This window comes from Lytechinus variegatus, chromosome 8 (assembly GCF_018143015.1).
Source record: "Lytechinus variegatus isolate NC3 chromosome 8, Lvar_3.0, whole genome shotgun sequence".
Taxonomy (NCBI): Eukaryota; Metazoa; Echinodermata; class Echinoidea; order Temnopleuroida; family Toxopneustidae; genus Lytechinus; species Lytechinus variegatus.
Window position 1 is genome coordinate 26,050,487 of NC_054747.1, and position 20,776 is coordinate 26,071,262.

The window sequence follows — 20,776 nt, forward strand, 5'->3', positions numbered from 1 at the left end:
CCAAATGAACCTATAATTACATAATATTCCCACCTCAACTCCCCCCCCCCAAAAAAAACAGGGCATGGGTAACAATATGGCAGTTAGATACTCACAAAAACAGGTTTAGCCCTTTAAAAAATAAATATAAACATAAATGAACATGACAAACATGTCACATGAAACTGCTAAAAACACAAACAAGAAAATATATAAACCCCTTTCACCATTTTCTAAGTGCAATGGTTACATAATGCACACCAACTATAATGAGCATTCATGGGCTCAGTATAATTACAATATTTCCCTGGACTAAACAGGTCGATAGGCCGGGGCGAACATCCGGGCATTTTTTTATCTTGAACCCTAGCAACTGACCAGCCAATGAAAACAATGCACTAGTGACCCATACAGCAGCGCAGCGTTTTGGCATGCCTACAATTCATAATGCACAAACATTGCATTCATAATTTTTGCTGAACTTCATGACAATCGAGTTCACCCATTTTGTTGTCTGGAAGTTTACGAATCTTTCCAGAATTTTCAGCGCTGTTTCTAACATTGTGTCATTTTGTTTCTTATACTTTGTTTTCATCGCACTACAAGGTCACTCCACCCCCGCCTATATCTGAAATACGTATGTGTGCTGGTCAGGACATTCAACAATATTTAAGAGAAATGAACCAAATCATAAAACTTTAAGAACAAAATGAACTTAATGTTACTATATTTTCCATCTGCATATCACCATAATCTTCACTGTATTGCACAAAGATACCTTTTTATATCTGATCAGCTAGTAAATTGCCGATTGGTATACACCCGCTTCATCTACAACAAGTTCATCTACTAACAACTGTCATTTTAGCCCATTCATTAGCCCATTAGCAGCACATGCCCCCCCCCCCCCTCCCTTTGAGAGCCATAATACAATTTTTAATGTATATATGCCGTTTTTACCCAAGTGTGCCCCCTCCCCTTCGAAGTGGGGACCTTCTTTTTTGGCATATCAAATTTTAATCGGGAAAATGTGTCCCCCCCCCTCTTTTTGCAAAATCCTGGATCTGCCCCTGAAATGAATTTCGAAGACAAATAACATAAAGTAGATGAAACAAGAATTATACTGAATTGGTATTAGATCAAATGATATAAGCCAATCAGATCACCGATCGATATATTGACATACATCAAAATACTTATCACAAAGGGAAACTTAGGCAAGCCTGCCTAAAATTCCACTCAACCTATATGAGATACCCTTTTCATACAATCAAATCTTACTTTACAAGTATAAATACTCAATAATAAAGTCAATAACCAAAATAAATGTCTCGGAATATCTGCAAAGATATAGTACTGCCAAATATAACAAATTCCTTAAGTTTCAACTTCTAAACCAATGGAGCTAAGCCAAAGTATAACGGGAAAATACATACCGTAATGAAAAAGAGTGATCTAAACTCTTGAAGATGTTATAATGAAGGTACATATCTAGACCTGGGAGTCCCATACAATACCTGTAATGAACACTTACCATGCATTCCTTATACCTACATCAAGGGGTTAACAATTCAAAATTTGAAAAGGACTGGAGTGAATAATAAGTTTACCCTGATGCATACACAACTTTATGCATATTCCTTGACCACTTACAATAAAAAATGAAGAAGATGAAGAAAAAAAGATGGATTTCCAAGTCCCTTTGCTTTGGGGCAAATCACATAAAGCTTGGTGATAGATTGTAAGGCTGATTTTTACGATTGATCATACACAATAATCAACGCAATCAATCGTAGAAATAAACCCATGATCAATTGTTTATGTTAAAGGGCCCTGAAATAGGTTTTTGACTAAATAATTGGATGTCTAATATGCATTGGGTCCAAGTTTATAAGAATATAGAGTACCGAAGTGATGATGTCAAAAATAACTTTGTTTGCATTTCAGTGTTTTTACAACAAATTTTGGAAGAGCATGATGAATACTGTACCTCCACTACCAAAATTTGTTGAGAAACGGTCATTGGCGGCCTGAAATGACCTCATGAATACATAATTAGCCCTGTGAAAGTCAATGTATTATTGGCCTTGTTCCTAACTTTTAGAACCAGGCCAATGATAAATTGACTTCAATGGGGCTAATTATGTATTCATGAGGTTATATATCAGGCCCCCATGGACCGATTCTCAACAAATTTGGGTTGTGGGGGGTTTTTTTTATCACACTCTTACAGAATATGGTGTCAAAAATGCTGAAATGCAAAAAGTAAAAATTGATGTCACACTTCTGTACTCTATAAGAGCCAATTATACAGAATAAAAAAACAGCAATGCACATTCACAGAAATCAAAAGCAGCATAAATATTCATCAAATAAAGCAGCATGAGTACATGATTATCCATCAAATTATTTAATCGCAGAAAACATTAAATACAAAATGAAAATATTCCAATCAATATTTGATACCTGCTGAATGGATTGTGAATAATCCAACATGCTATCGATCCAAAGGTTGTTAACCTTTCAAGATATAACTTTTACATAAGAATTCAAAATGATATTTTGAGGTAATTTTTTCAAAAGCAAAAAGGAAAATCAAAATACTGTTGGAAACTTTTTGATAGTGTTAGAGTTTGCTAAAAAAAGCAACATGTAGGTAGTCATAATATGATTGACATGAAATAAAAAGCAGAAAGAAGGTGAGCAATTATTAATCAGTTTGCTGATGAGTTTCAGCATTTTTTTTCAGTAATATGGAATGCAAGGTTTTCATCTCCTCCTATACTATTCACAAGATTAAATAATATTCAGAAAAATTAATTGAAATTCATTATACACTCATAAGCACTTATTTGGCGTGTGGCTTTCACTTAAACCATTGTCTAGGCAAACATTGATGGATGCTAGAAATGTCAACATTTTTCAATTTTCACTTGTACCTAGTGCCATTTTGTATGTCATAGGAACAAGTGGCTGACCTACAATCCACTCATGATAATGGATGTTCGTAGCAAATTCATCGTGAAACATATGAACTGATGGTCAGCATTACAAAGACATAGCAAAATAACATTTGAATGTAAAACATAGAGAAGAAGAGTTCATGACTTTGTTAATGTTATTTTCTCTTATCTTTTTGTTCCTGTTTCCATGCCTCTATCTCAGCTTTGAGTTGTGGATTTGACTGTACCTCTTCCATAGTCAATGGTTTCCTGTTGAATGGGTCGATCTGATCACTGGAGAAAGAAACCAGACAGACAACACATATTATTTTTGATAAACATACCCACACCTTCAAACAATAAAACAGGAAAAGAGAGGGAGAAGGGGGATGAGAGAGATAAGCCTTAAAAGTCTAGATTCAGGCAGTGCTTCATAAAGCTGTTCGAAAGTTACAAATGGCTTAACGCACAACCGGTGACTGGCTTGTGTGCTACATTTGTATGATCCCTTTTTACATGTAGCTGACGTAGCATCTAAGAAAATGTTCAAGTTGTGTGTTACGCTATGCATAACTTTATGAACATCTTTATGAAACTCACACCAGATCCAATTTCAAAAATTGCAAAATGGAACACTTCGGTGACGCCTCATAGTCTAGTCCTTCCTGCATATTATTACAATACATTATATAAAGAAATTAAACAGTGATATGTTGGATCAATCAAAGACATGGGGACCATTTCATTATCAAATATTAAAGATAAATTCCAGTTTTGGTAACGATCTCAAAATGACTTTTTACAGAATCTAATATAATGACCATCAAAGTGTCTGTATGAATAAAAAATATGTGCCAAAGGATTCTGGAAGAAGTTGTGTAATTGCTGTGAAATAAGCAAAATAAGCGTGGATTTGGTCACTTCCGTCGGGTCTTTATTCCAGCAATAATAATACACTGTCCCACGTGTGCCTATCTGTGTTGGCGATTTTCAGTGTAATCGTATTTCAGCTTAGATTTTATGATTTCATAAAGTTCAGTTTATGTAACTGTACCAGATCTAGATCCACGATGATATAGTCATACTTAACCTTGGTTTACAGACTTTCTCACAAAATCAGTGTTTCACTGCAACTACTATCATTTAGCTTTAAGTGATTTTCACAGAATTCTTGTTATAAACTCCTGAGGTCACTGAATACGGTTACCTGAGAACAATATAATGAAAATAAATGATTATTTGTTTTACATGCTCGCGTTGTGACTTACCTGAGTAAATGTCTTGCTATGGTGGATCTATCTATGTTAATGCCAGAGGTTGGTAAGGTCACAGGGTCTTCCATGAGGGTAAAAGTCAAGGGGTCAGTGAACTCATCTGGAGCATCAGCATACATCTCCTGTTCCATCTCATTTGTCTCACTAAGAGCCTGTACAGACAAAAAAGGTATTAAAGGAACATGGTTAGCAAACTGCTTCAAATATAACCTGCTGAGGAACTAAACTGTTATATTGACACTCTTGACAGTCAATATATGTACACTATGTCACCTAAACATGCTTTAATAGCAAACTTCTTCAAATATAACCTGTTGAAGAGCCCAAATGTTATATTGACCGTATAAGCAGTCAATATCTGTATACTATCTCACCTTGACTTGCTTAGCAAACTATTTCATCTCATCGATCATTTCCCTATCCATACAGATCTTATCCAGGACCTTCTCTGCCCTGATGAATGGCATGGGTGTATAGTTCAACCCAAATGTTATATTGACCATCTACATAGTCAATATCTGTATACTATCTCAACTTGACTTGCTCAGCAAACTGTTTCATCTCATCGATCATTTCCCTGTCTATACAGATCTTATCAAGGACCTTCTCTGCCCTGATGAATAGCACAGGTGTATAGTTCAACTCAAATGTTATATTGACCCTCTAAGCAGTCAATATCTGTATACTATCTCACCTTGACTTGCTCAGCAAACTGCTTCATCTCATCGATCATTTCCCTATCCATACAGATCTTATCCAGGACCTTCTCTGCCCTGATGAATAGCATGGGTGTATAGTTGACCTCGTCCTCGGCCGTAGCCCTGCAGAACCTCACCTCTTTACCCAGGTTGATGTACAGACGGCAGATGTCCCTGACCAGCTGTTTAGGGTTGAACTCGATCTCCTCAAAGTCATGCACCTTCAGGGCTATCTTATTGGGACCAACCTTGAGATGTGAGAGAGAGAGAGAAATGGAAAATGAAGAGTTCGATAACTTTCCTTCTTTACCCTATGGGTGATTTCAAGTTCAGTGTTGACCTTTTGGTGTTGGTGTTAGGGCAATTTTTACACGGTTATAACACCAAACATCAGATGATGATGGTCCCGAAAAGACACTCACTGGCTGTTGAGATGTCAATAATGTGATCTGGATCAATTTAACAAACTCTGAATAAGTTTTGGAGCTAGGGGAGGCAATCCAAATTTCAACACCAACACCAAGGCTAACACCAGACTTGAAATCACCCTATGTCTCCATAGCATCTTTGGACTATCTCTTTTTTACAAGTTCGTCTTCCCTTCCCAAAATGTAGCCTATTCATTTCACACTAGTCTTGACACTCCCTCTTGCTCATTCGCCAAATATTCATAATCTTAAAACTTTTTAAGACATTTTTGCGATAAATCTGCTGTGACCATGTGACTCACTAACTTTTTACTATCAAATCTCGCGCAACTTTTGAGACCAAAATCATGACCCCTTAGTACGCAGTTCCAAAATTATGCAACATTTCAAAAGTGCATGCAGACCCCAAATTGCTCAAAAACGTGAATTCATGTACAAATCCAATGCAAATAGTGTTTTGAGCCATACTTCATAAATGTATCATTATTTTTTCTCTGATTAAAATCAATTAATTTAATCATGTTTATGGTTAAAATAAAGTCCCTGACAATTAACATTAGAAAAACAATTTTAAAAAAGTAGACAAACAAATACATTACAAATTTTGAAAACCATAAAGTTCTAAGGGTCTGAATGTGCAGCCTACTAATGCCTTGTACACTCAAGGCCCTCTCAAAGCACCAAGATTTGTATGTGCTAGTCTCTGCGTGGAGACACTTGTTGATCAAAGTTTCAATCAGGGTTTGTGCCTGCAGACTACTTTCAAACCATGATAATGATAGCAGAACAAGTTGATACAAAATGGATGTTCAATTCACTTCATGGAATCTTACCAGTTTGTGTAGGAAGTTGTTAAACATCATTGCCACTCTATTGACCATGACTGGATGGATAAAGATGTCTGTGATCTCTGTAAAAAACGTAATAATGAAAATAAACACTGTCAATTATGACTGTATTTAAAATGTGTGTGAATGGAAATCAATATTTTCAACCTTAAATATCAGTCTCATTTCACAATTGAACCTAGTTATGAGAAATATTTACCTCAAAGAATCTAACTTTTGGATGCATACTTTTAGTGAATGCCATGTTTGAAGGCACTTAATAGACAACAACCTAATAATTGCATACCCGTAGATTTGTCTTCAAGAATTTCCATTTTGAATGCATTCATTACATATTTTGATGGCATTTAATTTTTCTCATAGAATCTCACTTTTGAATGCACTCGCTGTTTCTGGGATAGACAAGAAATCAACAATGGCACATGTTCATATCAAAGAAAACCAATTTCGTCGCATTCACTGTTGTTTGTGATATAAATGAAAACTTAATGATGTTATACTGTTGACTCAAATTATCTCACTTTTGAATGCACTCACCACTTGTGATATAGACAAGAGTACTCATTGTCTCATTTGACATGATGTTATAGAACCTAGCGATGGCACATGTTTGTCTCAAGGAGTCTTCTTGTTGTCTCCTTTCTGTCGGTGGTAGCTGCATCCATTCCCCTCCTTCTCGCTGCTCTTGAAGAACCTTGATTTTCTTCACATACTAAAAAAAAAATATATCAAGCTTTAACAGACAAAACAGAGAATGGAATCCTTTTATTATTTTTTTCAATTGATCAATTAATTGATTGATAATGAGTTCATTAATTAATTTTTTTCATTATTTATCCTACAAAACAAAAAAAATCATTAGCATTTAAAAAAATATAGTTTTTTTCAATTTATGTATTCATTTTCTTATTTATTTATTTATATCTATATATTTATTTATTTATTTATTCATTTCATTTAATTTCTAATTTTTAGGGGTTGGGGCTAATATGGCAATAAAAATCAGCAAATGCGAATTAGCCTGGCTAAGTTACGAATATGCCAGTCAATTTCAAGAGCAGAGCACCATTGAAAAATACCGAGCCCCTGTTGAGAAGGCAGGAGGCAAAAGAAAGATGGCCCCATTTGGTACGACTCTGCCGGGGATCCAACCCATAAACTTCCTTTCATGAGGCCGAAAAATGGCGACAAACAACAAATTGAGCCAACAAGTTCTAATGCTCCTTATTGGTTGACCTAGGGGTGTTGCAAGAAAATACTTGTGATCGGTTGCAAACATTCTGTTGGAATTTTCCAACTGACAGATCAATGTTAATTGTAGCAAATCAGATCAAACGGCTTGTTTCAAGGAGCAGATTAGCAATCAATCACTAACCAGCAATGAACTACAAGACATATGATTGATTTAGGGACCAAAGATAGACTTGCAGTTGATCGCAAGTTTCTTGCAACACCCCATTACTCTTTACGCATTAAATGATTTGACTTACATCTAAGGCTTCATCCAGGAGGAAGATGGAATCGTTGATGAGATGGTTGATGAACTTCAGGAAGAGGGGAGCATTGGCATCTTCCATATGGAACATTGCTTCATCAGCAACCAACTGAAAGAAATCAAAGAATAATAACTCAGTATTCCACTTCATGACCTAGGACCTGTAACACAAAGGTTAGCCATCAATCGCTATTGAAATGGCCAATCAATAGCATCGATGCATGCGCGTTTTGTTCAGTAGACTGACTAGGAACCAATCAGATTTGTCCTTTTAAATTAGTGATTAATCGCTATAAAGCTTTGTGTTACAGGGACAAGAAGTCATGTGTATCTTGATGAACTTAATGAACAGATTTTAAACTAAGTAATCGGTTGATAATTTAAAGAGGGTTTTGGATATTTGAAAGAGTATGTTCTTTGCATTTAACCTCTATTTGATTCCTGTGCTAAGGCATTCCCAAAACATAATTTGGTAGCTATACTTCTGCTCAAACTATTAGTGATAATTAACCTTGATTTTAAAGACTTTCTTATAAGATTACTGTTTGCTGCAAATACAGGTACTTAGCTTAAAATCAATCTTCATAAATAAATTTAAAACTTGTTACTGGAATGGTAGTTCATATCCAAAACCCGAGGCGAAGGGAGCGACCAAAGAAGACATGGAAGAAGCAAGTGGTGGAGGAGGATTGGGCTGAAGGAGAATACATCAAATATTAATGTGGATCGAGGGAGGGAGGGCGAGTTCTGTGAATATGGCCACCCCGGTAGTCAAGGACTGAACCGGATTCAAAACGGGATGAATACCACCATTACTACATCCGCATGTTATTCGGATTCTACCTTTATTTGATTCCTATGCTGCGGCATCCCCCATAGATACTTCAGAACTTTGTACATCGGCCGACGGTAGTTAAACTTCTGCTCAAACTGGTGAGGATCACCGGTGAACTCAATATCCACAAAGATACTGATCAGTGAACGGGATATGTGCTCTCCAAGCGGGTGCTCGTTGAAGGCTTTCTGACGGTGGAAACTGCAAAGTTGCCAATGAAAAACATTATAGGAGTGAATTCATCTTTGTTCTGAAGTGTACAGAGACATTCCTCACAGCCCGCCCACCTTGCCCCCCCCCCCCGGCCTCATTTCACCGTACTGAGACTACAGACCAATAAAAGCCCTACAATATATAACGATACATTAGAACTACAACTTCTTTGATTCCAGACTTCACCTCTGGCTCCAGACCTCCAAAAACTAAACAAGCTCAACTCTAAGATGATGGTTATCGTAGTTATATCAAGGTTTTTTATTTACCTGACTGCTAAGAAAGCATGAATGCCTGTGAGCAGCAACCAGGGGACCAACGGCGTAATATCCTCTCTGAGCGACCTGGTAATGAGGATAAATGCCTTACCAAAGGGCACTAGCACACCACTTGGGAATCGAACCTGGGTCACCGGAATTTGAAACCCATGCTCTACTGACTGAGCTATCGCGCCTCCTAAGGTTTGTAATGTGATTATATCTCTTACTAGTAAAACTTTATGAACCCCCTTCCACCCTCTCAAAACTACAGACCAACAAAAGAACTTCATAATAACTCGACTTACATAGGAACTACGATGCCTCTGCTTCCAGACTTCTCTTCGGGCATCAAACCTTCTAAGATCTCAGCAAGCTTAGCTCTCAGATGAGGGTTGGTAATGTGACTCTTGTTGCCCATGAAGATGATCACAAATGTCATCACATGCTTCAATGCGTCACCTGCAAATATCAAGACATAAAGACAGGTTTGCTTGTAAATCTGAATTGAAGATCCCGTGCTATATCTTCATTATTTGGCTCACCACTTTCACTGTTTTGGTTGAATGGTGAAGTGGTATGTTAAGTGATCCCTCACTTGAGCTATGCATTTAATTTGACTGCTCATCTATCTTTGGAGTCCCTCCTGCTTCATGTAAGTTGTTTCTACTTTTCTTTTTTATAAACCTTTAAAAAAAAATTATTCAAATTTAAACATCTTTCAAAAGGCATTCTCCATGTCTAGTGTATTTTTATCCCTACCGTTTGGCCAACATTTGTTCATGTTTTATGTCTAGTCACAATATCTTCCCTTTCTAAAAGTAAATTAATTTCAAATTTGATGTTTTTACATCATCATCATCATCGCTGTAATCATCACAATCATCATCATCATCACCATCTCACCTCCATCTTCAAACTTTGCCTCAGCAAACCTCCTCAGGAACTGCAGGTACGTGACAAGGTTCTCAGCCAGGCACTCTGGGACGGTAACAAGATGCGAAGGGGGTTCCCCCTGGAGAGGCAGGGTGGGCGTGGTCAGAACTGTCACATCATCTGACGTAGCATACTGGGTGACGATGCGAGCCGTTGCTATGTGGAGGTTGAATGCCATCTCAAGAAATTGAGGCTCTAGGAGTGATGTCTTGATGCTGAGGAATAATGTCATGGCTGAAAAATAAAAATAAATGAGACACAAACTTGAAAAACATCAGCTTGCTCATACTATACTGTATCTTATAGAGCAATGCGCAATGACAAAGAATGGAGAGGCAATCTTAGAATAAACACAAACTCAATCATATAAAACAGTAGTCTTATGCCAGACCATAAAAGGTTCTATTTTATTACCAATAACATAACGACCATCTTTCAATTTGGAGACGGTTTCGTAGGTGTGATTGTAGCATATCAGAGACTGTGAAAGTGATTCTTACCTTTATCCATCTTCTCATGGAGCTGTGACATGACTGGACCAGCCCTGGGACCACCCATCTGCTGGACCATCTCCTGGAAGGCTTGCTGGACATGATGAAGCTCACGGTTGACATTGTAGAAGAGTTCCACCAGGGTTTGGAAACCGAGCTGAAGACATCGCTGGGTCAGGAAGAAGATGCCGGTGGCAAAGTTGTAGGGAGGATGGGTGGGTACGCGGTTGTTCTCCTCTCCTTCCCGGTGGAGCATCCTGGTCTCTTTCGGAAGACCTGGGGAGGGTTTCATGAAGCAAACAATTAGTGATTTCAATTAAGGTGTTCTGAGCCAATCAGATGCAACAATTTTCATAGTATACTGCATATTAAACAGTTGTAAGGGAAAATTTCATCGTTACCATCACCAGCATCACCATCATCATCATCATCTTTGGCATCATTATCACCACCTTCATGATAATCATCACCATCATCATGATAATCAGCATTATCACCCTCCTCCTTATCATCACCACACTATCATCATCATCATCACCATCACCACCATCATCATCATCACCATTACCACCATCATCATCATCACCACCACCACTACCACCATTCTCCTAATCACAATAACCATCAGCATCACCATTATCATAACCATTACATACCTACAAGATGAACACCAAGCTCACTCATCTGGCTTTCCGATGCCCCAACAGGCAGGTCCACACTAGCATAGCTCATATCAACTGTTGTGATATTGGTCGTGTCTGGTTTGGTGAAGGGGCCACAGAATCTCAACAGGACGGAGGACAGATTGAGGAAGAAGGAATCACTGGCATACGTAAGGGCGAAGGTCGGAAGTCGCCTCGACCACATCTTTGTTCGTCCTACAAGTTATTATTAGAACGATATAAGAATAATTATTTCACTAAGGGGGGTGATTCCATATGTGTCGTAAGGGATATTTCAAAAACAATATCTAGTCTCTAAACTGATTGCTTGAGCAAAAGAAAAAAAAATTGGTTAATAATACTTTAAGTTATAGTCCTTGTTTGTTCGGATAGCAGATTTAAAAATGTAAAAATGGCTGATTTTCTCGCATGGAATGGCCAAAGGGTGAAATAATCTTAGATGAGGCAGCGACAATGTCTTTGTTGTTACACCACACATAAGCTATGTGTCTGATCTTGTGCATACAATAAACCAGCTAATACTTTATCTTGCATTTCTGTTACAGATTACCGCAATTATATCTTGAAAATTGTCAATTGAATAACCCTACTCACACACTACATTATGATTGTAACACAGAACCTTTATGTTTTGTGATAATTGAAACTCTCCATTGGCATTTCATTACCCAGATTTAGTAAATGTGTCCGGGTACAAAGAAATTCCTTGAATCAAAATGAAATCACAGTAGCACTGCTTTCAGTGCTATATACATGTATATGTTGCAGATTATTATTCTTATCCTTAATCAACCTCAATTATTTGCTCTGGTATCTATTTTCTTGCCTTCAACTTTGAGAAGAGGAAAACAAGATGCAAACCGTAGAAGTGTTACGTGAATTATCCTGTACAAGTGATTTTAACTTGCAAATTCGCTCCGAGCCAATCACATGCAAGGATTTCAGTAGCTTTTACCAGTTGTCAGTGAAAATCACTGACTCCTGACTTGAAATGCTATGAATAATAATAAATAATATGTCCATTCATATAGCACTGTTACTATGTGCATATATTCAACTGCGCTTTGATACGTGGTATCATGTTATTAACCGGCTGCAGCTAAGCCGCCATTACGGCAATAAAACATCAATGAATTAATCCTGCCGGAAACCCATTCATCACACCTGGGTCGAGTGCAGCACATTGTGGATAAATTCCTTGCTGAAAGAAAACATGCCATGGCTAGAATTTAAATGCACAATTTTTGAAAGGCGAGGGTCAGAATCACTAGACCACAACTGCCCACAGAATGATACGAGGCGTATGGATATCTTACCTGCATTAGCATGTATACACCTGCCTATCCAAGCAAGTAAACTATTCCTGATTTCTAATGATGTCTTGAAGAGAGATCGGAATATCCTATAAATATGTTCTGTCAGTTTACCAACGGGCTGTAGATAAAAACAAGAATAAAATAAGGCCTGGAAAAAAAAAATCACTTATCACTTTCTGGCCATTGCATTAATATTTTTGTTATTTCAATCACTGACTATCGTTTTTCAAATGATAGTTACTTTTTACAAAAATATGAGAGTGCACATACTGAAGTCTTGTGGGACAATACACTGTATGTGCCATTTTAGAGGGGCAGGTATTTCTGGCAAACGCACCTCACCCCCCCCCCTTCTTAAAGAAAACAAAAGGAAGTGCCATCATCCTTTTTTTAAAGTTGATACATACTTTTACTTGGCCTAAGAAAAAGAGAATCCTATTGTGGTAATAATCATGAAATTAAATATTTCAAGAAATACGGCAATGTGTTTGCGCCCATAATTATCAAATGCCAGATAATTCAAATAGAAAATAAACATTGATCATTGATAAGCCAAATAAGCATACTCTTGGTGAAATATCCTCCTGGTGGGTGTTTCATGAAGCTGTTTGTAAGTTAAGAGTGACTTAAAGAATGACTGGTGAACCTTTCTTATGCACTAAATAATCACCAATAGACATTTAATGGTGAATATCATTTAGTACAAGAAATGATACCAGTCGTTCTTAAAGTCACTGTTAACTTTATACCGACAGGTTTATGAAACAGGCTCTGGTACAGGGCTTTGAGATCCCATGCAGCCTTTCATGAAGTCACAGAAATTCAACTTTCATTCCACAATGCGCACTCCACCAATCAGATTCAAGGATTTCAGTAGCTTTTAACAGTCAACATGAACAGTCCAGCGACTTACCTGCCATATATATTCTTGTGTGGCTTGGTGTTCTCTACCGGATGTCCTAGATGGCCTCTCAAAGAACTGTGGTTCTTGATTGTCTCTAGGTATACAGGAGAGCGATAGGATCAGACCTATGGGGGTCTTCTCGTAGCTCTTAGCATTCAACGGATCAGATGGTGTTATGAAATCCATTAGGACCTGTTATATACAAAGAGTGTGTTAAGATTGGTTTATTGATATACATACAGAATAGCGACAGGATCAGACCAACGGATCAGATGATGTCATGAAATCCATAAAAAGCATTTTGAAATATGATGAACATAATGCATCATACAACTTACATTAATTTTCTAAAAAGTCACTGAAAACTGTGGTTTAAAAAAGGGAAAGGTTGATCTTCCTGCTGAGCTTGAGCAATTAAAATGACGTCACTCACATGCACGTCGACTATGATTTAGGAGAACCGCAAAATGGATGTGGCGAGGTTCTTGATTCTGATAGTGGACATGTGTGAGGGCCTGAGGCATATATGGCAGGCCGAAAAATGGCGTCATCTCGTGCAAGTCATCTATGTCAACGTACGTTCCTAAAAGTTCTCATTGTCACCTCCTCAACTTCCACCACAATCAGGGGCGTCTGACTGTGATTGTTTGCATGGCAAGCCTCCCCCCCCCAACATTTTCAAGCATGTACTCAGTCCCTGACAATAATCTCTACCCACACCGATATGATACTCACTTTAGCAAGTTGGGGTTGTCTTGCATAGAATCCCATGATCTCACAGTAAGCATAGTTGTGAGGATCAACTAATGCGGGACTGGCTATCATCTTCTTGTAGAGGAGGTCCAACACTGGAGTAAAGGCTTCTGTGATTGGTAGGGAGTCATCCAAGTGGATTGCTTCTGCTACCTCATGGAAGAACTTGACTGCTATATCCCAATCTGATCAGATTAATGAAAAAATAATTATAATTAGGGCTGACATCAATACTGTATTTGCTGGCAAAAAGGTCACATTTTTTTTTTTTGGGGGGGTGAGAAAATCATGCAAAGTCAGAATGCCGCCTATACATGCCAATAGTAATAAAACACAGTGTCGTACAAGATAAATGTTTTGAATCAGAAATCCATAACTCTGGTAACCAGTGGAAGATGCAGAAATGTCATGAATGAAATGGCACAAAAATTCCAACGGGAACAAATGCTAGATTTTCCTTCAGAATTTTCCGAAAAGCATAAGTTTGCAGTGGAGGGGACACTTGGAAAGGTGTAGAGCATAGTTTGCATGGGGGGAGGGAGGGTGGAAGCACTTTACCCCCTGGATCCATGCATGTGTCTAACACAAGAGCTACAGGCCTATTTTGTTTAAATACACTAATAATTTTCCTGGTGTCATGTCACAAATTGATACACGTTTCATAATATTGCCACTAAAAATGTCTTGTTGTATCAAAGGTTAACACATAATACTGTACATAAATGTGTTAGATTATTTACTCCCAAAAACCATAAAACTGCTAATTAAATTTGGAAATGAAAACATTCCCTGAGATTTATGAAACACCTCTCAGGATAAAACTACTAACCATCTTCCTTTGTGTAAGACTGGAGGAGGATATCAAATAATTGCTGCCTTGTGTTCTGGTTGTTGTACACTTCTGGAGTGAGAAGACATGTAGCTGCATTGGATACAGCAATGCGCTGACATTTCATGGCGTAGTCAGCCTTTTCATTCTATGAATAATTGAGAAATAGAGAGTCAAAAGGGGCCTAAGCTTTCGATCCTAGCAGAATCTTCTTCGGAGGCAAAATGACGAATTGAAAAAGAAATATATTACATCAATATGTCATGGTACACCAAAATGAAGAACATAAAGATCAGAATAACAAGAGTAAATTTGACAATAATCCCAACATACCAAGTATTATCACACATTGCGCTCTTCGATCCTAGTCAACTGATTATTCAGGAGCAGTGAGCATTTAAGGAAATTGAAGTAAAATGAAAAGTTGTTATTAAAAAAGAAGAAAATCAGAGAATTACCCATTGTCTAGTCATGGTTTCAAGAGAATGGACCAGGCATAAGAATAATTACATACACTTCTTACCTTTGAAACAGTCCAACAATTAGAACTGTTCCTAAGGTTACCATGTGTGTATAATTTGTACTAATGCCCTTGGTGATGTGTAATATCATCATCATTGTATTACCTGGCTGTTTTTGACTAAGGCAGCTGCTCTGGTGTAGGACGAGAGAAGGTAACGAAGGATATCTTTCTCCCCAGCTTTCTTCTCCTCCTCATCAAAGTTTGCAATGGATGACGTCATGTGAAGGACATGGAATGATGGATCTTGGAGGAGTAATCTCTCAAAGAGGGCCTAGAAAATGAAGTAATCATAATTATAAAAACAAAACAATCCTTATTTTATTGTTCGAAATAGACATGAAATGAAATACTCCGAAAATTAGTTTTGCCCAATTCATCAAGGGCCCGCCAGCCGCTGTGCAGCGCCAGATCGACGAGGCTCTATCCCTTTAACCATTGAATGCCAGAGTAGCAGCAACTCCCATCTTTTAATGTCTTTTGGTCTGACACGGCCGGGGTTTGAACTCCCGACCTACAACGGAGGCCCCCCCCCTCAACAAATTGCGCAATATTTTCGCCGTGCGAAATTTTTTGACCGCGCCGCTCGCTGAATTTTTACTTTCAAGTCTTGCGCAACTTTTGAGACCAATTTTGCGTCACCCAGGTACGTGGTTCCGAAATTACGCAACACTATGTAGTGCATGTCAGACCAAAAATTGTTCAAAAATGTGATTTCGTGTACAAAGTCAAAGCAAATTGTGTTTTCAACCAAAATTCAGAAATGTATGATTATTTTTAGTTTTGCTAATCTAAATGTATTCATTTTATGATTTTTATGATCACAGAAGAGTCCTCAACAAATTTCATTGAAAAAACAATGAAAAACAAAAGGTCAAAAAAACACAGAAATACATAAGAAATTGCAAAAAACAATATAATACATAAGAAAATGATTTGTTATCACAATTTTTTTCATGTACTCTTGCTAAGGACACCACAAAGAGTTTCTATACCAACAATTAGTACATTTGGATCTTTATTTAGGGAGTTAGAGGAAAAAGTATGATTTCGCATACTAATTACGCATAAATTAGCATAATCACTTAATAGCGATTCGCATGAAATAAATTACTATACAATCTTGTAGATTATGTCCCAGACAATCCGCGTGCCAATTTTCGGCGCGATCGCGCAGTCGACGGCGGAGATCTTAGGGGGGGGCCTGGGAGGCCCCCCCCCCGGCCATAGGAACTCCCCAAATACCCCGGCCTACATAGGGTTAAAAGAACAGTATCATAGATGGCGCTACTCACCATATCAATGCTCTCCCATGAGAGCCACGACCATGGTTCACTATGCTCTTTCTCAAGCTGGTCTGCCATATCAACCAAGAACACACACTTAGGAGGCATCCCTTCATCTAAAGTTGTTCCCTCTGTCCACAAGGGAAAAAAAACAAAAACATAACAGTGAACACACAATCTTTCAATTCAAAGTGTGTTTTAGGTTGCCACCCAGTCCCCATTGAGCTGGGCCCTATAATATATGTTTTTTTAAGCAAACATTACTATCAAACGGTAATAAACTAGCGGGCACTAAGCCGAAGATTCCCTTGTTTCTATTATACATGTATATTGCAGAGGTGTTGTGGCTCAGTGGATAAGTCTCAGGACTTTGAACCACAAGGTCCGGGTTCAAACCCCACCGCAGCACTCATGTCCTTCGGCAAGGCGTTTATCTACATTTGCCACTCTCCACCCAGGTGTAGCAAATGGGTACCAAGTAGGAAGAATTCCTTGAATGCTCGAGCGTCCGATGAGGATAGCCGTGCTAAAGCCGGGTTAATAGTATGCAGTGCGAATAGAAACATTTGTATTTAGCGCAATATAAATGTTGCATATTATTGTCATTATATTGTTGAATTTATGGTGTTCTCTTCATGTATGTGATTTTACTCTGGAAATCACATGCAAAAAGACTCAGTTAATAGCTATTAAATTCTATTTTCCAGTTTTGCATAAAATATTTAAAAAATATATTCAAGTCAGATCAGACTGTCCATCAACATAGAGATCTAGGCCATTCTTCAATTTCAGATAATTTGGTCTTACTGCACATGGTCTAACCCTAGCTCGTCTGCAACCTGTTCATCTTAACAATATTGTCAAGTCACTTTTATTTACCCATTCATTGTTTGGTCTAATTATCAATTTAGCTATACCTATATAGATATAGCTAGACATATTTTATCTTATATCCACTTGGTCTAAACACCATATTCTATATGGTTAGAAAACTATGAATCAAATTTTCATATGTACTGTTAATCTGAAGATGAAGAATTAGACCAAATGGATGGTAGACCCGATTTCAGAATAAAATGTAGAAGAATTTGAAGCTAATAATGAGACTTGGAATATCTTACAGTGTAATGTTCTAAATCATCACATGAATACCTATGTTCAAATCTGTGACTATGCTATCATCTTTTTTATAAAAAAAGCAAAATTAATATAGAGGCGTAATGACGTCATACATGTAGCAGTCGCACGATTGGCTACGATTTGAAACTAATTTAGCCTTTACTCCAAAAGAAAGGCTTACAATTTTTCAAAATGGTTATATTAGTATTCTTTCAATTAATTTTAACCTCTAATAAATTTATATGTTCCATTCACATTTTCAGATAATGAGTGAAATGCGATTTGTTCCAAAATCGGATCGCGAACAGTCATAAGACCTGTGTGCGGTGGCCTTATTCCATATGGTATTAGATTATCTGAGAAGTTGACCAACTGTCTGTAGACCAAGTGAATAGAAAACTCCACCCTATTTTATAACCGTCGATTCAATTCATGTTTCCAAGTTAATTACACAGGTGATGATCTTGCTTACCCTGATCTACTGTTATAAGGAAGACTTGTTGAATGACTGCATCTATTAAACTGATCTCTCTGGCCGTCACATCCACCTCCATCATTCCTGATTTATCAGGATGACTAATATCCTGAATAAACAATGAAAGAAAAAGGGAAAAAGGAAGAAAATCAATTGGCAAATTGTAGTTTCATAACAATAATAACACTACTCTATAGGCAACATTTATAATAATAATAATGAATAATAGTAATATGTCCATTTATATAGCGCAGTTACTATGTGCATATACTCGACTGCGCTGTGATACTTGGTATCATATTATTACCCCAGCTGTAGCTGAGCCGCCACATTAATAGGCGCTAAAGCGTTCAAGGAAAATCTTACTGGGTACCCATTCACCTCACCTGGGTCAAGTGCAGCACAACATGGATAAATTTCTTGCCGAAGGAAATTACGCCATGGCTGGGATTCGAACCCACCACCCTCTCTTTCAAAGTCCGGAGACTAATCCACTGGGCCACAATGCTCCACAGAGAATACTACATGTACGTAGTGACAATATATCAACTATCTCATAATGATTTCTCAGGTTACCTGTACTTGACAAAGAGCTATTTCATCTTTCAATTTTCTTTTGTCCTTTTTTATTCCACTAAAAAATAAAATATGTACGTCCGATCCCTATATGAGGGACCTTCATGAAAATTTCTGTCTCTGATTTCCTGTTCTTTTGACAGTCTGTAATGCTCTCAAATGACCATGACTTGGTCAGTTTATAAAGTTAGGTAAGACTTGAGAAAAATGGGGGTTGAACGTACAAAAAGGTTGATCATTTTTTAATGGAAATGCTCTAAAGCATCATGTACATGCATAAACTGAACTTTACCATTGTGATATTTAAGTTCTTTACAAGTTTTCTGCTATGAGAACTCCCGTAGAGAACTAACCAGGGTAGCTATCTGCTGAATAACATCCAAGCTGTTATAACCAATTAAATAGAAAATTTTTTACATTTTTAATTAATCAGACACAGTGGCTGATCTTACAGATGACAGAAATTACTCTTGGGTCTTTTCATATTTCAGAGGAAGGAGAAAAAACAAACCTGAACAGAGCCTTGTTTTTCTTCGTTTGTTGAGACGAGGAGAGAAAAGGGATTGGTTGACGAAGAAGCCATCCCTCTACAGATACACGTCGTCAATACCAGGTACCTTCAATACAAGATATAGGCACATGTAATAAAGCTATAAACAGAATACATTTCAGGATTATATCTAGGTAGAAAATGAAGATTTTTTTTTTCTGAAATGACGTTGTGGAGATTACACATGTGGGCTCCCACTAATGTACTACAACTGCCAGTGAATGAGGATGATAGTAAATTGTTAAAGGTCAAGTCCATCCCAGAAAAATGTTGATTCAAATAAAAAAAAAGAACACATCAATGATGTGGAGCTCATCCGGCATCTCGCAACAAAATTTAACACAATTTTAATTTCAGCCCAGTTGACACTGTAATGAATTATATTGGTGACATAAATTGAGGATATATATAGAATTGAAATTGATGAAGAAATGATATAGAATTGAAATTGATGAGAAATGACATGGAAACATTTTTTGTGATCTATGAATAAATTTCATATAAATCAAGAATAAATAATCTTCTCGTAAAAATTTCTTAATTCTGTCTAGAACCTTGGTGAACCTCATGTAGCTCTCAGATGGAACAAAAATAACCATAGAGAACATATGAATAAATTAGCATATTTAATGAGTTTCAAAATTCTGTGTTGAAATTTGTATCAACACCTCGAGCTATCATATAAAGCAATCAAAATTGAAATTGATCAACGAATGAAGAGGAAAAAACATTTTTTGTGATTTATGAATAAATTTTGCATGAACTAGCAAATAATTTTCAAGACAAAATTTGGGGTACAAGTTTGGTGAACCTCATGAAGCTCTACCAGATGGAAGAAAACAAATCAAAATCGGTCAACAAATAAAGAAGTGGCATTTTCTGTGATTTATGAATATATTTTGCATAAATTAGCATGAATGATTTTCTTCTGAAAATTTCAAAACTTTGTGTAAAAGTTTGGTGAACCTCATGAAGTTCTACCAGATGGAAGAAAAAAGAAATGGTCAACAATTAAAGAAGTTCGAAGCATTTTATGTGAATTTTTAAAAATTAGGATGTTTTATGAGTTTCAAAATTCAAAGTTTTGAATCCCCCGCCTAATGCTACATGTATCATATAAAGCAAAACGAATTGTAATCAGACTTGAAGTGACGAAGAAGAACCATTCTGAAATTCAGTCAACATTTTCTGTGATTTATGAATTTCGCATAAATTAGCATAAATAATTTTCTACTTCAAATTTACAAATTCTGTTAAATAGAAGTTTGGTGAACCTCACAAAGCTCTACCAGATGGAAGAAAACAAACAACTGAAATCGGTCAACAAATAAAAAGAAAAAGCATTTTGTGACTCTTACAAAAATGAATA

The 20,776-nt window shown here is 37.1% G+C and overlaps 1 protein-coding gene across 2 annotated transcripts in view; it reads right to left on the reverse strand.

Moving 5' to 3' along the window:
• Positions 1 to 1,040: 1,040 nt before the first annotated feature.
• LOC121420250 (ubiquitin conjugation factor E4 A-like) overlaps positions 1,041 to 20,776 on the reverse strand; it is a 28,179-nt gene continuing 8,443 nt past the window's right edge. Inside the window, exons 2-20 of one of the 2 annotated variants that reach the window (XM_041614819.1) lie at positions 19,369 to 19,474; positions 18,279 to 18,390; positions 16,697 to 16,818; positions 15,508 to 15,675; positions 14,882 to 15,029; positions 14,035 to 14,237; positions 13,309 to 13,491; positions 12,396 to 12,513; positions 11,053 to 11,274; positions 10,406 to 10,672; positions 9,876 to 10,139; positions 9,278 to 9,431; positions 8,508 to 8,700; positions 7,660 to 7,773; positions 6,707 to 6,881; positions 6,155 to 6,231; positions 4,890 to 5,141; positions 4,190 to 4,347; positions 1,041 to 3,215 (exon numbers count right to left, since the gene is read on the reverse strand). In XM_041614819.1, coding sequence (XP_041470753.1) covers positions 3,098 to 3,215; positions 4,190 to 4,347; positions 4,890 to 5,141; positions 6,155 to 6,231; positions 6,707 to 6,881; positions 7,660 to 7,773; positions 8,508 to 8,700; positions 9,278 to 9,431; positions 9,876 to 10,139; positions 10,406 to 10,672; positions 11,053 to 11,274; positions 12,396 to 12,513; positions 13,309 to 13,491; positions 14,035 to 14,237; positions 14,882 to 15,029; positions 15,508 to 15,675; positions 16,697 to 16,818; positions 18,279 to 18,390; positions 19,369 to 19,440 — 3,120 coding nt within the window. In that variant the 5' untranslated portion in view covers positions 19,441 to 19,474 and the 3' untranslated portion in view covers positions 1,041 to 3,097. Of the gene's footprint in view, positions 3,216 to 4,189; positions 4,348 to 4,569; positions 4,627 to 4,889; positions 5,142 to 6,154; positions 6,232 to 6,706; positions 6,882 to 7,659; positions 7,774 to 8,507; positions 8,701 to 9,277; positions 9,432 to 9,875; positions 10,140 to 10,405; positions 10,673 to 11,052; positions 11,275 to 12,395; positions 12,514 to 13,308; positions 13,492 to 14,034; positions 14,238 to 14,881; positions 15,030 to 15,507; positions 15,676 to 16,696; positions 16,819 to 18,278; positions 18,391 to 19,368; positions 19,475 to 20,776 lie in introns of those variants that run through there. The other variant, XM_041614820.1, reaches the window with a different exon arrangement.